At 53.3% G+C, this 15,207-nt stretch overlaps 1 protein-coding gene across 1 annotated transcript; it reads left to right on the forward strand.

Moving 5' to 3' along the window:
- Positions 1-2,605: 2,605 nt before the first annotated feature.
- LOC136378624 (intestinal-type alkaline phosphatase-like) lies at positions 2,606-5,963 on the forward strand. The gene is made up of 11 exons (XM_066345750.1): positions 2,606-2,784; positions 2,871-2,987; positions 3,100-3,215; positions 3,385-3,559; positions 3,803-3,975; positions 4,206-4,340; positions 4,433-4,505; positions 4,620-4,754; positions 4,858-5,049; positions 5,275-5,391; positions 5,509-5,963. Exons 1-11 carry the CDS (start codon positions 2,712-2,714, stop codon positions 5,802-5,804), a joined length of 1,602 nt encoding a protein of 533 aa, XP_066201847.1. The 5' UTR covers positions 2,606-2,711; the 3' UTR covers positions 5,805-5,963.
- The last annotated feature ends 9,244 nt before the right edge of the window (positions 5,964-15,207 follow it).

The following is a 15,207-nucleotide window of genomic DNA, read 5'->3' on the forward strand; positions in this document are numbered from 1 at the left end:
TTTGTTTGTTTGTTTTTTTTGTATTTTTCTGAAGCTGGAAACGGGGAGAGACAGTCAGACAGACTCCCGCATGCGCCCGACTGGGATCCACCCGGCACGCCCACCAGGGGCGATGCTCTGCCCACCAGGGGGCGATGCTCTGCCCCTCCGGGGCGTTGCTCTGCCGTGACCAGAGCCACTCTAGCGCCTGGGGCAGAGGCCAAGGAGCCATCCCCAGCGCCCAGGCCATCTTTGCTCCAATGGAGCCTTGGCTGCGGGAGGGGAAGAGAGAGACAGAGAGGAAGGAGGGGGTGGGGGTGGAGAAGCAAATGGGCGCTTCTCCTATGTGCCCTGGCCGGTAATCGAACCTGGGTCCCCCTGCACGCCAGGCCGATACTCTACCGCTGAGCCAACCGGCCAGGGCCTGTTTGGTTTTTTTTTAGAGGGATAGGAAATGGGATAGAGAAAGAGAGGAACACTGATTTGTTGTTCCACTTATCCATCCATGCATTTAAAAAAATTTTTTTTATTTATTTATTCATTTTTAGAGAGAGAGGAGAGAGAGAAGGGGGAAGGAGCAGGAAGCATCAACTCCTATATGTGCCTTGACCAGGCAAGCCCGGGGTTTTGAACCAGTGACCTCAGCGTTCCAGGTCAACACTTTATCCACTGCGCCACCACAGGTCAGGTGCATCCATGCACTTACTGGTTGGTTCTTGTATGGGCCCTGACCTGGGATTGAACCCACAACCTTGGTGTATCTGGACGACGCTCTAACCGACTGAGCTATGGAGCCAGGACAAAAATTAACTTAGAGGTTTCAAAGGAGCCCCATTTTGCCCATCTTAAGCCGCAAATACTCGCCAGTTGAGGCTCCGTACAAACCGTGCCTAAAGCTTGCCGGAGTTCTGAAGGGAGACGGACCGTCGTGGGGCTCGTCAGCCCGCGGCACGGTTTCCCTGGCTCGTTCCGATTTCTCTTTTGAGCTGGCTAAGAACAGCTCAAAGCCAGGAACGGCTGCCTACCGCAGGTAGGTTTCAAAGAGCCCATGCTGCTACCTAGCACCTGGTTGGGGTCTACAGGGTGGTCCTGGGTGGGCTTACTCAGAACCCAGCCAGTCCATGCCGACGTAAGAATGTCTAAACCTATAGAGAATTTTTATAAAAATGTATCTGAGCCAAACAAAGGATCCGGAGGTTAAGGTCACAACAGACCAAGAAGGAAAGGTTTCACGAGCATGGCAGCGTGCGTCCTCCTCCGAGCTCCTCCTCAGAACTGGGGAGGGGGCATGGCGTAAGAAAGCAAGGGGAGACCCCACCGGAGTGTGGGGTCGTTGACAAGGTTATGTGCTCTCTGGGGAGTGGTTTTCTTCTGAGGGGTCTGAAAAGGGGCCTTTCAAAGATGTTAACCCAGGTGCACAAGAATCACGGCTAGGACTTGCTTGAGGCCAAGCTAACCCTTTACTAACGAGGTTATATGCTCACAGTGAACTGCCAGGTTAGGAACTGGTGATAAGATCACCCTGTGAAGTTACTTTCTGTTTTGTCCACATTCCCCCTCCCTCAGCACCCAGAAGAGAGCCAGCCTGGGACTAGTTCACAGGAAGCTCAGAGCAGAATGAGGTGGGCAGCTCTCCCTCCCAGAGCGCCCCCACCTTACCTCCCTCTCAGTGCTCATCTCCTAAGCACGAAGGGTCCCACCAGACTTGTGACCAGGGGAGCAACAGCTGCAGCAGCTGGCCCCTGGATAACCCCCTGAGCCTGTCGCCAAGGCCCCTGTTCTCTTTCTAGTGACCCAAAGCAGCCCCATCTGGGCTCTCCTGTGGCTTCTCCTAAGCAATTCCTTGTTTCACTGTCCCCAGCTTTAATCAGCATACTCTCAAAAATAATAAAAAAAAATAGTGACATGGGCCCCGGCCGGTTTGCTCAGCGGTAGAGCGTCAGCCTGGCGTGCAGGAGTCCTGGGTTCGATTCCCGGCCAGGGCACACAGAAGAAGTGCCCATCTGCTTCTCCACCCCTCCCCTTCTCCTTCTTCTCTGTCTCTCTCTTCCCCTCCCGCAGCCGAGGCTCCATTGGAGCAAAGTTGGCCCGGACGCTGCGGATGGCTCTGTGGCCTCTGCCTTAGGCGCTAGAATGGCTCTGGTCGCAACAGAGCGATGCCCCAGATGGGCAGAGCATCGCCCCCTGGTGGGCATGCCGGGTGGATCCCGGTCGGGCGTATGCGGGAGTCTGTCTGACTGCCTCCCCATTTCCAACTTCAGAAAAATACAAAAATATATATATATATTATATATATATAATATATAATATATATATATATTGACGTAAATGAAGGAGGGACGGGTTCCTGAGCACGGCAGGAGCAGAGGGTCGGCTGGCCCCCTCAAAATGCGCAAAGGCTGCTCACCTAAGGGCTATGGCACCCTGGGCCACAGTGGGGGACTGTCCCCTTCGGGATGGCCCTGCCTTGTACAGGAAATAAGTCTCAAGGCTCAGTCACACCCTGCCACCACCCTCTGCCAGCAGGACTGGGGCGTGGTCAGGATGGCTGCCTGGGGCACGTGGAGGGACCTGACCTTTTACAGCCAGGGATAAAGTCCTCCCTTATTTAAGTCCAAGTCACTGCACCAGTCACTGCAGCAGGTACCCTGGTGTCTCAGCCTTGTCCCAGTCGCAGCCTCACCAGGGTCCCAGCCCCTGCGGAGTCCTGCCCCGCCCCGCCGGCCCCCACCATGCAGGGAGCCTGGGTGCTGCTGCTGCTGCTGCTGGGCCTGAGGCTCCGGCTCTCCCTCGGCCTCATCCCAGGTAATGAGGCTCCTGCCTGCGGACCCCACACGCACGGGCATCCCTCCCCCCCGGCGCTGACCTGGCCTCCCTCTCCCCTCGGACAGCTGAGGAGGAAGACCCCGCCTTCTGGAACCACAAGGCAGCCCAGGCCCTGGACGTGGCCAAGAAGCTGCAGCCCATCCGGACGGCTGCCAAGAACCTCATTCTCTTCTTGGGGGACGGTGAGTGCGCAAGGCCTATCCACGTCCCCGAACCCCCACGACCCTGGCCCCAAGGCGGCCTATGGACGCAGCATCCAGTGCACTCGGGCGTGACAGAGTTCTGCTCCTTCAGGGATGGGGGTGCCCACGGTGACAGCAGCTCGGATCCTAAAGGGGCAGCTGAATGGCAGCCTGGGACCTGAGACGCCCCTGGCCATGGACCAGTTCCCATACGTGGCTCTGGCCAAGGTAGGGCTGGGAGGCCGCAGGGTGCTGCCCACCACCAGGGTGGGTGGGCCTAGGGGGCCCGGCAGGAGGGAAGGCCCCAGGAGGGGTCGGGGCCTGAGTTAGGGGCACAGGTCTGGTCATGAGCTGGGTGTCTGTGCCAGAGTGGAGCCGAGAGTGTCTCTGTCCCCAGACATACAACGTGGACAGACAAGTACCAGACAGCGCAGGCACGGCCACAGCCTACCTGTGTGGGGTCAAGGGCAACTACCAGACCATTGGTGTCAGTGCGGCAGCCCGAGTTAAACAGTGCAACACAACACGTGGCAATGAGGTCATCTCCGTGATGAACCGGGCCAAGAAAGCAGGTGGGCTAGGGCGGGCCTGGTGGGCTAGGGCGGGCCTGGTGGGCAGGGGTCGGCCTGCTGGGCAGGGTCAGCATGATGGGCAGGGATCACCCTAGTGGGCAGGGTCAGCCTGGTGGACAGGGGTCAGCCTGGTGGGCAGGGTCAGCATGATGGGCAGAGGTCACCCTAGTGGACAGGGGTCTTCCTGGTGGGTATGGTCAGGCTCACGGACCTCAGGGGCTCACCCAGACTCGTCCCCCTCAGGGAAGTCAGTGGGGGTGGTGACCACCACCAGGGTACAGCATGCCTCCCCGGCCGGCACCTACGCGCACACGGTGAGCCGCAGCTGGTACTCGGACGCCGACATGCCAGCCCAGGCGCTGCGGGAGGGCTGCCAGGACATCGCCACGCAGCTCGTCTCCAACATGGACATTGACGTGCGTCACGGGGGGGCGGGGCGGCCTGGGCGGAGGGGGCGGCCCCACGCAGGTCGGCCCTGGGCAACCCACCGTCAAAGTCCTGGGTCGGGCAGGGCTCGGGGCACTTGGGACGGCTGTGTGGGAGGTAGGCAGAGCCAGCTCGTTCCCACAGACCTGGGGGTGGTTGGATCAGGGGGCAGAGGGCCCGCCAGGCCCCGAGCTCACCTGCCCTCCTCGTCTGGCTCCAGGTGATCCTGGGTGGAGGCCGCAAGTACATGTTCCCTAAGGGGACCCCAGACCCTGAGTACCCTGCTGATGCCACCCAGAGCGGAGTCAGGGTGGACAGGCGGAACCTGGTTCAGGAGTGGCAGGCCAAGCACCAGGTGATGGGGCTCGTGGGCGCAGGTGGCAGAGCAGACAAGGGCAGGGTTGCTGGTCGTAGGGCTGTGGCTGAGGCCTCCTTTGTCCTCCCCAGGGGGCCCAGTATGTGTGGAACCGAACGGCGCTCATGCAGGCGTCCCGGAACCCCTCTGTAACACGTCTCATGGGTAAGGACCGCCCACTCCCGCCCCCGCGCCGTCTTTCTGGTCCTTGGGCAGCCAAGCGCCTGCGCACCAGCCCAGCCCACGGCCGGTCCGTGAGCCCAGCCCCCTCTCCCACAGGCCTCTTTGAGCCCGGGGACATGAAGTATGAGGCCCAGCGAGAGGCCAGGCAGGACCCCAGCCTGGTGGAGATGACAGAGGTGGCCTTGCGTCTGCTGGGCAGGAACCCCAAGGGCTTCTACCTCTTCGTGGAGGGTGAGCGAGGGGCAGCCCTTTGCAGAGTGGAGGCAGGGCAGGTTCTCCATCACCCACCCACCTCCCCCCAACCCTCCACCCCCCACTCCGTGTCTCCCTGCAGGGGGCCGCATTGACCAAGGTCATCATGCGGGCAAAGCGTACATGGCGCTGACTGAGGCTGTGAATTTTGATAACGCCATTGACAAGGCCAGCCAGCTCACAAGCGAGAAGGACACCCTGACCATGGTCACCGCTGACCACTCTCACGTCTTTACTTTTGGTGGCTACACCCTGCGTGGCAGCTCCATTTTCGGTAGGCTGGGGGGTGGGGGTGAAAGCAGGTGCTGTTTCCTGAATTACGGGTCAGAAAATGCCCTGAGCCTCTATTTTCACGTCTGTCAAACGGGGTCATGATAGCAATAACCCTACAGGGTTCTTGTGCAGATCAAGCCACCGAATAGGCAAGAGGCTCCTGGGTATAGCACACGAGGGCGCTGCAGAGCTCGGTGGCGCCATGCAGGTCCCCTCCTCCCTGCAGGGCTGGCTCCAGAGGCGGCCTCAGATGGCAAGGCCTACACCTCCATCCTTTATGGCAATGGCCCTGGCTTCGCCATCAGCGGGGGCTCCCGGCCAGATGTCAACGACAGCCAGAGCAGTGAGTGCACCCGTTCGGTTTTGGGTGGGCAGGCAGGGGCCTCAGTGGGAACTCGCAGGAGGGGGACGGTTGCCCCAACGTCCTGAGCCTTCATCCAGAACCCCCATCTCTGCCCAGGGGACCCCAACTACAAGCCACAGGCAGCTGTGCCCCTGTCGTCAGAGACCCACGGTGGGGAGGATGTGGCGGTGTTCGCACGCGGCCCGCAGGCGCACTTGATGCACGGTGTGCAGGAGCAGCACTTGGTGGCGCATGTCATGGCCTTCGCTGCCTGCCTGGAGCCCTACACCAACTGCGATCTGCCGCCCCCCGCTGGCTCCACCAACGCTGCACACCCGGGGCTGGCCGCAGGCCCCTCACTGGCTCTGGTGACTGGGGCTCTGTGGCTGCTGCTGGGGACCGTGGTGTCTTAACCCATCTATCCCCACACCAGGGGCCCTCACTCTTCCTGGGCCTCCACACAGTGTTCAGCCGCAGCCCTGCCCAAAGCTTCCAGACCCAGGACCCACCTTGGGACCCTATGTTCTGGCCTACCTGTTGGCAATAAATGAGCCTCACTTGGTTTAACAGTGCCCCCTCCCCTCCCTTCTCTTTCTCTTCCCTCCCCTCCCCCCTCATCCCATCCCCTCCCCTCCTCTGCCCTCCCTTCCCCTCCCCTCCCTTCTCCTCCCTCTCCCTCCTTCCCTCCCCTCTTCTCCCCTCCCTTCCACTCCCCTCCTTTCTCCTCCCTCCCCCTCCTTCCCTCCCCTCCTCTCCCCTCCCTTCCCTTCCCCTCTCTTCTCCTCTCTACCCCTCCTTCTCTCCCCTCCCTTCTCCTCCCTCCCCCTCCTTCTCTCCCCTCCCTTCTCCTCCCTCCCCCTCCCCTCTCTTCTCATCCCTCCCCCTCCTTCCCTCCCCTCCTCTCCCCTCCCTTCCCCTCCCGTCTCTTCTCCTCCCCTCAGAAGAGCCTCCTGACCTCTTCTGTTTCCTCCAGTCCTGTCCCCTCGTCCTGGACCCTGGTGCACCCTGGGGGCTGAGGAGGTGGCCTTCCTACTGTACTCTCGGTCCTCCTAGGCTGCTCTGGACTCCCCAGCCCCAAACTGGGCAGCCTGAGACTTGAGCAACATGGAAGAGGCCTGATGACAGCTAAAGTAGCTTCCTGTCCCTCCACAGCCAACCCTGAGGGCACCTTGAGATGGAGTCTGCTGGGGTCACCTGGGGGAGGGGAGGCTTTGGCAGAAGCACCGGGCCTGGGCCTGGTACCACTGCGGAGAGGAATAGATGAAACACAGAAAAGTGTGAGCTGTCCCAAGTCACTCAGCTACTTACATGGTCACTGCCAATGCCCATCCAGGCTAGGAGTGCCAAGAAGCCTCAGGACGCCCAGAACAGCCCTTGCCCGCACCCTGAGGCCACGTGGGCCCTGGCACAGATGGTGAACAGGGCATACCCTGCCCTCCAGGGGCCTCTCTTGTGGGAGGGACTCGGGAATAATCAACAGAACTGTTACAGTGTAATACCAGTGCTGATATGATCTGGAAAGGCATTAGTGTGTGGGGACACAGAGTGTGTGTATGAGTCAGGGGAGGAGAAAGGTAACTCGGCTCAGGGGGTCAGTGAGCAGGGAGGGGCTCCCTAAGCAGCAGGTGGACCCAGACTGAAAGCAGAGGGCGTGAGCAATTCTGGAAGGGTGGCCTTGCAAAGATCCTGAGGCAGCAGTCTCGCCCTACTGGAGTCCATAGCCGGATCAAAGGAGGGGCAACCCGAGGGTGGGGAGGAGCTGTGCGAGGAGCTCGCATTGATCCAGAGGGTGATGTGGATCAGAAGGCTTTGAGCATGGGCATAACATGGCCTGACTCTTGAACACATCACCCCGGCTACTGTGGGGAGAAGACTTGATTCCGTTGTTTTGTGAGAGGGGGGCAGGGAGGGCCGCAGAGGTAGGGATGAGAAACCCGAGGGGAGGTAGGTGCAGGCGCCATGCTCATCTCTGACCTCCATCCGGAAGGCCAGCATCACAGAGCACCCACGCCACCATAGCTAGTGTCTACCCCACCCCAAGGGACCAGAAAAGAATTCCAGCAAGGTGGGAGCCACCATATTTTTGAATGCATTTTAACAGAACTACAAATATCTTTGTCCATCTACAAAGGTGCAGAAAACGGCTTGGCTCTCACTAGAAATAGTAATATGATCAAGCACGCTTCCTTATTTATAAATTCTTGATTTAACACTGCCTAACGTCAGCTCAAAGGCCTGGCTCTCAGGGCAGCACTGAATTCCAATTCTGGATTTCAGTGGCTGTCACAGAAAGGCGGGGGCACAAGGGAAGGAGGGCGTCGTTCGCTGGGCTTGCTGACTCATCACACTCGCTTGGAACTCCGTCCGCCGATTGTGCAAAGGCTTGTGTTAGAATCCCGCTATGATTTCTGTCCCCCTGTTGTGGGCAGGTGCCCCATGTTTGTTTCATAAATAGCCTCAAAACCCAAGATAACCCTATGTTTTAAAACTCTACAGGTTTTAGAAGCAGATTATCCTAGAGTCAGTGGTGATGACCTCACAACTTCAAACATTCTAAAAAAAAAAAACACTGTACACTTTAAAAGGATGAATTTTGTGGTATATAAATTATAATATATCTAAATTTTATAAGAGTTTCTGCTTCCAAGTTGTTTTTTTTATTGTGTAGGTATGAGTGGTTTATTCTGAAACACATTGTTGGCCACAAAGACAGTGTCCATGAAAACGTTCCTAACATCTGTCTGATTGTCTTTACCTCAAAGACGCAGGTGCCCGGAAAGTGTGTGTGAGGTTTTTGTCGGGGGCCTGAGACTGATAGCTCCTGTCGCCTCACGACATGTCAGCACGTTGGTCTTGAAGAAGGAGGAGAAGTTCGGAGGAGAGGGAGGATAAGTCATGACAGCCCTTTTCGAATACTTTGCCGTAACGATGAGTCGTTCTTGGTCACTAGAATAGTTACTGTGAGCAGGGTACCTCACCAGGTAGACACAGCTCACCTCAAAGCTGCCGCGTTAGAAAGTTCCTAGGACCTCTAATGTACGCCAGCAAAAAAATAAAAATAACAACAACAGAAAAAACCCAGTAGGAATTCTTGCCAAGTCAGACTTCTGGATCTTTCCTTGGAGCGCAGGCATAACAGAATGGTAAGGGGCCCTCTCTAAATTTGGATTAGGAGAAAATATTTGTGGATCTAGCTCTTTGGACACAGCAACTCTTGATTATTTGGCGTGAGGGCTCTTGGGTTTTGCTGACCCTTCCCGCGCAGGAGGGCTGCCGTCTGGGCCCGTGGGGCAGGGTTGTGGCGGGGCTGCCGGCCTGTCTGAGACAAGTGGGTGGGCGGTTCTTTCTTCTGCCTGTGGAATGACTAAGAGAGAGTAACCTCTGCACCCTCTCGAGGACATGGAATTGCAGAATGCTGCTGGCGTGCTGACTGTGTGTCCCGGCTGACATCTGACAAGACCGTGAGAGGACTTCAGGACGATGGTCAGAAACTCGGCCAGACTGGAAGCTGAGAATCAGACCTTGATAGGCATATATATATATATATATATATATATATATATATATATATATATATATATATATTTTTTTTTTTTTTTTTTTTTTTTTTTAATTTGGACTTCCTCCTTTAAGTTAAACTATATAACTGAAAAGAAGCAAATTCGAGGTGATAAGAGTTGGACAGATAGATCAACCCATGGTGACATTTAAGTTACCCAGTTCTTTGAGGGAATTAAGTAAGGCCCTCATCTTACGTATTTTTGTGAAACCACAAATGGAGCTCTAGGGGCAGTTGAAAGCCCCTACATTTACCATTCGCAGTTTCTAAGACTGAACAAAAAAATAAAGTGTAGGGGAGAAGTTTGTTTGTTTGTTTGTTCTTAATACAAACAGCTATAGAAGCCCCCTTGCCCAAAATCTAGGCCATACTTTCTATAAGATTAAATGTCTTTTCCACAAATATTAAAAATAAAAAGCCTTAGCCATCTGAATGGATAACTTTATTACCTGTCTCATGGCTAAAATTTTAAAAGGAGACCGGAGAGGTTCTCTGGTTGCATCTCTCCGTCCTGTGTGCCGCGCGGCATTTTCTACCCTCGGGTGAGAGTGCTGATTTGTAAAAGAGCTCCGTGTCAATGTCCTAAGCCAATAAGTGCTTATATAAAAATTTTCAAAACATAATAGAAACTAACCCGAATGCTTTTGATGATGTGACCTGGGAAAATATTCTATATTAAAGCTAATTTCAGTTGAATTTGGTTAAATAGGTGTGTTTTAGAATGACAAGCATTAAATATAATACTTTTATTCTACTTGGATTTATTGGTTAAAGAAGTTCATATTATCAAGAGATGTAACTTAAGTGGGGGTAATTGCTTTAAGATATCGTAAAAATCTTCACAAGTAGCCCTGGCTGGTTGACTCAGTGGTAGAGTGTCATCCCTGTTTGTGGAAGTCCCAGGTTCGATTCCCGACCAGGGCACACAGGAGAAGCGCCCATCTGCTTTTCCACCCTTCCTCCTCTCCTTTCTCTCTATCTCTCTCTTCCCCTCCCACAGCCAAGGCTCCATTGGAGCAAAGTTGGCCCGGGCACTGAAGATAGCTCTATGGCCTCTGCCTCAGGCGCTAGAATGGCTCTGATTGCAGCAGAGCAACGCCCCAGATGGGCAGAGCATCGCCCCCTGGTGGGCATGCCGGGTGGATCCCGGTCGGGCGCATGTGGGAGTCTGTCTGACTGCCTCCCCGTTTCCAACTTCAGAAAAATACAAAAAAAAAAAATCTTCACAAGTAGTCTAAATATGATTGTTAAGAACTAATAAGTTAAAAAAAGAACTAATAAGTTAAATAGATGTAAATAGAATAAAAGGTGTTTAGGTAAAACTTCATAGCAATAAGCATATATATATATATATATATATATATATATATATATTATAGTATATGTACTTAAAAATAGTTTTCCAAAATCCTTTATAACTTAAAAACTTAAGAGTTTGCTAAATTTTATATGATGGAAATTATTCAACACCTAGATCATATTCAAATAAGGTAAAATACAAGAGCATTAATTGCTAAATAAGTTTACCTACTTTTGGTTTCTTATTGTAGAGCAATGGAAAGACAAAATCAAGTCTGTTCATGAATATGGCTTGTGCTTTGAGGAAGCATATATTTCTAAAAATTCTGAAATATATTTGTCAGTAAAAGTACCTATGTTGGTTGAGGTTATGAAATGTATTCATAAATTTGCCAGTCTGAAAAGCGAATTGCTTACTTTTTAGTTTTTATTAGCAATTAAAGTTTTTAAGAAATAAAACTTCAATATACGTAATTAACACTACTAGGAATAATGAGGACCATGACTTCGAATGCAAGGAAATATGCCGCTCACAAAAATGAGGGGACGTTTTATTGCTTCCTATTCTTTCTGAAATGTCCCCTCATTTTTGTGAGCAGTACATTTTGTTTTTGGTGAAGGAATGTATGAGGAATTATAGCACATGCCGAGTCAGGGAAAAGCCCCAAGCCCGACACTCTACATCCAACTGTGGGGGACAGAGAGAGACCACAGAAAGGGACAGGCCGCTCCCATCTGACCATTTATAGGGTCTGTTACGGAAACCTCCAGCAAAGGCATTCTTTTGTGGCTGCAAGATGGAAGAGATCACCATGGCACTTGGCAGGTACCGAAGAATTATATATAAGACAAAAGATGACGAGTGGACTAGTCATGAACACCAGTATGTGAATACTTCCAGATACAGAAATGACTTTCTATGCCTGACCCGGTCAGGACAGTGGCATGTCCCAGCGACCAGCGTGCGGTGGGAATCTGCGGGGCGAGGCTGACTTGAGTCAGCACGAACGTCCATTATGAGCGGACAGTCTCTAAGGCAGGTGCACAGTAAGCGACCTCCACCCTCCCCGCCCAGGTCTGGCTTACAGGGCCAGCAGTGGGCACCTCATGGAACGGTCTCTCCTCCACACTCCCCCTCGTGACTGGCCCTTACAGTTTCGTGCACCGTCCCTCTCCTGCCAGCGCCCTGAGTGGTCATGCAGCAGCATGGATGTGCACCACCCAGTTGCCAAGATGGCCACAGTGGAGCCCCGGTCCACAACAGCAGTACAGACATGTACGAGAAAAGAAACAGACTAAAACCACAACAAACAAAGAAAACAGTTCCAGGATCAGTAACAGTTTTCCCACCACGCCCCCCAGCACCTGAACCGGTACTTTAACAAATCACCGAGGCTTGGGGTCAGGTTATTTAGGACATATGAGTATTCATATGTGCTAACAAGAAAGAAACATTAACAAATACATCTGATCTAAAAACATCACATTTGGATTGGATGATGGCCCAGGCGCCCCCCTGTAACTGGATGCTGCAGGAACAGCAGTAGAAAGTCAGAGAGACAGGTACTTAGTGGAGATTTGGAGGGGGAGATCTATAAAAATTAAACCTGTAGCCTGATCTTGATTGAGATGTTACAGTGGCTGCAGCCCTGGGAACCGACCAGGCTGTGTAAACCGGACATGGCAGCCGGGGAACGTGGTGCTTTCTGGCGTGACGATGTACGTGGAAGGGAGGGAAAATAGGCCAGACCAGGACCTTGGCCCTCTCCCCTCTCTCAAAGGTGCGTGGCCCACTCCCCGGATAGAGTGCTTCTACCGGTCCCAAATGCATTAGGATAACAGGATCCCACCAGAGACTGAGCAGGTCCTCCCAGCCAGGGCCGGGAAGTGACTAGCCCATCCCAGCGGAACGCCGGATTGCAGATACCAGGAGGTTGTCCCCACTCCTGAGACAGGAGGGCTTTACGCCCTCATTCCCGTGGCCCGTGGAGCCACAGCGAGCAGCTGCGCTGTTGCCGTGTCCTTTGTTCTCAACACGTTTTCCACTTTGGGTGCCTCTGTCTGAGTGCTCAGCCTGGCACACGGGGCCAAAGGCCCATGTTGGTGGCTTCAATGTACTGGGAAAGCAACTGTCCTTGTGGCCCAAGTAGGTTTTCCAGTTAGTAATTTTATCTGTTGCTTAAGGACACCATTCTTTTGTTCTACCAACCCAGCTGCCTGTGGATTATAAAATGGAACTTCTATTCAGTATCACATTCTTTCGCCCATTTCTGCACATTGTGTCCTTTGAAATATGACTCCCACCCCCACCGTTGCTCTCTGTTCACCAGGAGTACCCAATCTGCAATGTCCACACACAGGTCAGTTGTTCAAGTCATATATATATATATACACACACACACACACACACACACACATATTCTTTAATTGATATACAATTTATATATATATTTAATTCATTGATTTTAGATAAACATTGTTGTTCCACTTATTTATGCAATCACTGGTTAATTCTTATAAGTGTCCTGACTGAGGATTGAACCTGCATCCTGGACACGTCAGGATGACGCTCGAGCCAGCTGAGTTACCCGACTAGGACTGAAATCATATTCTTGCCAAAGCATCTGCTTCCTGATTACCTGACCATGTAGACACCTTATGGTCAGGGTCATGGAAGACAAATCTGTCTCAGGCTTTTGCAAATGAACCCAAATATCTTTCCACATTTCTGGTCCCCATAAAAGGTTGCTCATAAGTATTCATCCCTCTATTTCCCGTGGTCCAATCCTTTTAAAACACAGAATCAATCCTTTTAAAACAGCTCAGCTTTCAGTACACAGGGTCAGTGGTCCAGGTTCGTGTGTGATTACCAGCCAGACAGCTTTTCCTCAGCCCATTGGCTACTGTGATTTGTTGCTGTTTCCATTCACACGGTTATCAGTGGATGGCTGGTAGCCAGTGCCATCCAGGCAGACGGATAGCTAGAGCCATCCATGTACCAGGATCTGGTCAGAATTTCCCCTACTCCTTCTTTGCAGGTTGCAGGGACTGACACAGGGACAGGAGCAGGAGCACTCGGAGGGTAGGACTCCTCTGATGGAGGCAGGTGTGCCGTTCAGTCAGCACGGGAGACTGAGCCGTGGCGGAGGCAGGTTGGTAGGATATGTTGTCCATCTCCCCCTGATGGGAAGGGAACTTCTCACTGTAATTGGCTGTCCCATGGGGGTGTATCTGATCTCTGCCCCCTTCCATGGTTGGGACCAAAATCCCAGGGGCACTCTCTCTCTCTTTGCTGTTTTTGCTCTAATGCCCAGCCCAGACCTTCCAGGGTGACTGAAACCTCGAATTCAGCTGGCAGCCTTGCCTGTGACGTTCCAGGAGCTTTGATCTGTTCGACCAGCATCTCTGCTTTCTCAGAGGCCAGCTGTTACTTGGCTCCTCAGTCCCGTATTATCCCCTTCTTAACTAGGCATTGCGCTAAATGGGGTATGAAGGTTTGCCAATGATTCCCACAAAAGCCTGGACCTCTTTTGCATCTTGAGATGGGATAAGAGTGCGCTTTGTCCATGACAGCCTCAGAGACAACGTGGTTCTTACCCGGCCACGTGATTCCCAAAAACCATTACGATAGTCCCTGGACCTTGAGGTGTCCGCGGTGTCCCTGCCCGTCCTCCCTGCTGTAGGTGGTCCAGCAAAGCCTAGAAGGTTCCCTGTAGCAAAGGCAAATCTTCACGGGTTAGCGATTTGTCATCAGCATAATTTCAGAGGGTTCAGGAAAGAAAAGTGTGATAAGTCCTGGGCCACCTTGCCATGGCATGTGGTGAGACTATGCGAATGACCTGGAGGGAGTATTTGGAGGGTCCACTGTTGCCCTTCCTAGGCAAAGGCAAGTGACCTTGGGGCTCAGTAGCCGGGGTATGGTGAAGAAGGTCTTGGTCAGGTCGAGCATGGCATGACACGTTGCATAGCCAAGTCTCTGCTCGAGGGGCAGTGCCAGGCGCAGCCGCAGTCAGAGGAGGCGCTACCTTCTCTGTCTTCACTTCTCCACGGCCCACTGTCACTCTCCAGGGCTGGCGGGCGTTTTCACCAGCCACACTGGACTGTTACGGACACTACGTTTAGGGCACACAGTGCCCGTACAATGGAGCTCTTGAATAGGGTCCTGTTTCCCTGGTCCCTCATGGAAACTGGTATTACTTGACCATCACTCTTCGTGATGGCGGTAAATTGACTGGCTCTCAGCTGGCCCGGCCTCTCAGTGCTGATTTGATTACTCATACTCAGAGGCAGAATTTTCCAGTCGACGTGTGCAGAGTCTGGCTTTTGCAAAATGTTCTCCAGGACTGGGGAGATAAAGACATCATGTTCCCAAAGGGGGGGGGGCACCCAGTTTGCAGAACTGGAGAGAGGTGGGAGGTAGGGTCCCTCTAATCATTGCAGTCTGTCTTCCATATCTGTTTAGAACACCGAGGAGACCAGAAAACATTTTAGGGTTATCATGTATTAGGGTTCATTCAGCATCAGTGTCAACCAAACCAGATACTCTGTGTATTTCGGGGGGACCAATAAATGGTGAGTTCCCCGTGAGGTTTCCCATCACCCCCTATGGCCCTCACCTGAGGGTGATCTTCACTTTCATCCTGTACTCGGGGCAGGGTGGGGGCACCCAACCCGGGTAGCATGAAATCCCAGGGGTTCCCTCCGGTACAGGGCGTTGCCCAATGAGGCTGCCGCACCAGCCTTTGGCTCAGAGGTCAGAGGCTACGGGGTGTGTCCTCTGTCTCACTGGTTGTATTTTCCCCTGGGAGAAAGTCAACAGTGGTGGTGAATTAAGAGGGCCGAGGGCGACCCAGGACGCCACTCGCTCCTTCCCGCTCCCCAGCTGAGCCCGGTGTTTCGGTGCCTGCCTTCCTGCCCCCACCACAGTGCATTTGAACTGGAGTGCACTCAGCTGTCCC

The sequence above is a fragment of the Saccopteryx leptura genome, chromosome 7 (genome assembly GCF_036850995.1).
Source record: "Saccopteryx leptura isolate mSacLep1 chromosome 7, mSacLep1_pri_phased_curated, whole genome shotgun sequence".
NCBI classification, from domain to species: domain Eukaryota; kingdom Metazoa; phylum Chordata; class Mammalia; order Chiroptera; family Emballonuridae; genus Saccopteryx; species Saccopteryx leptura.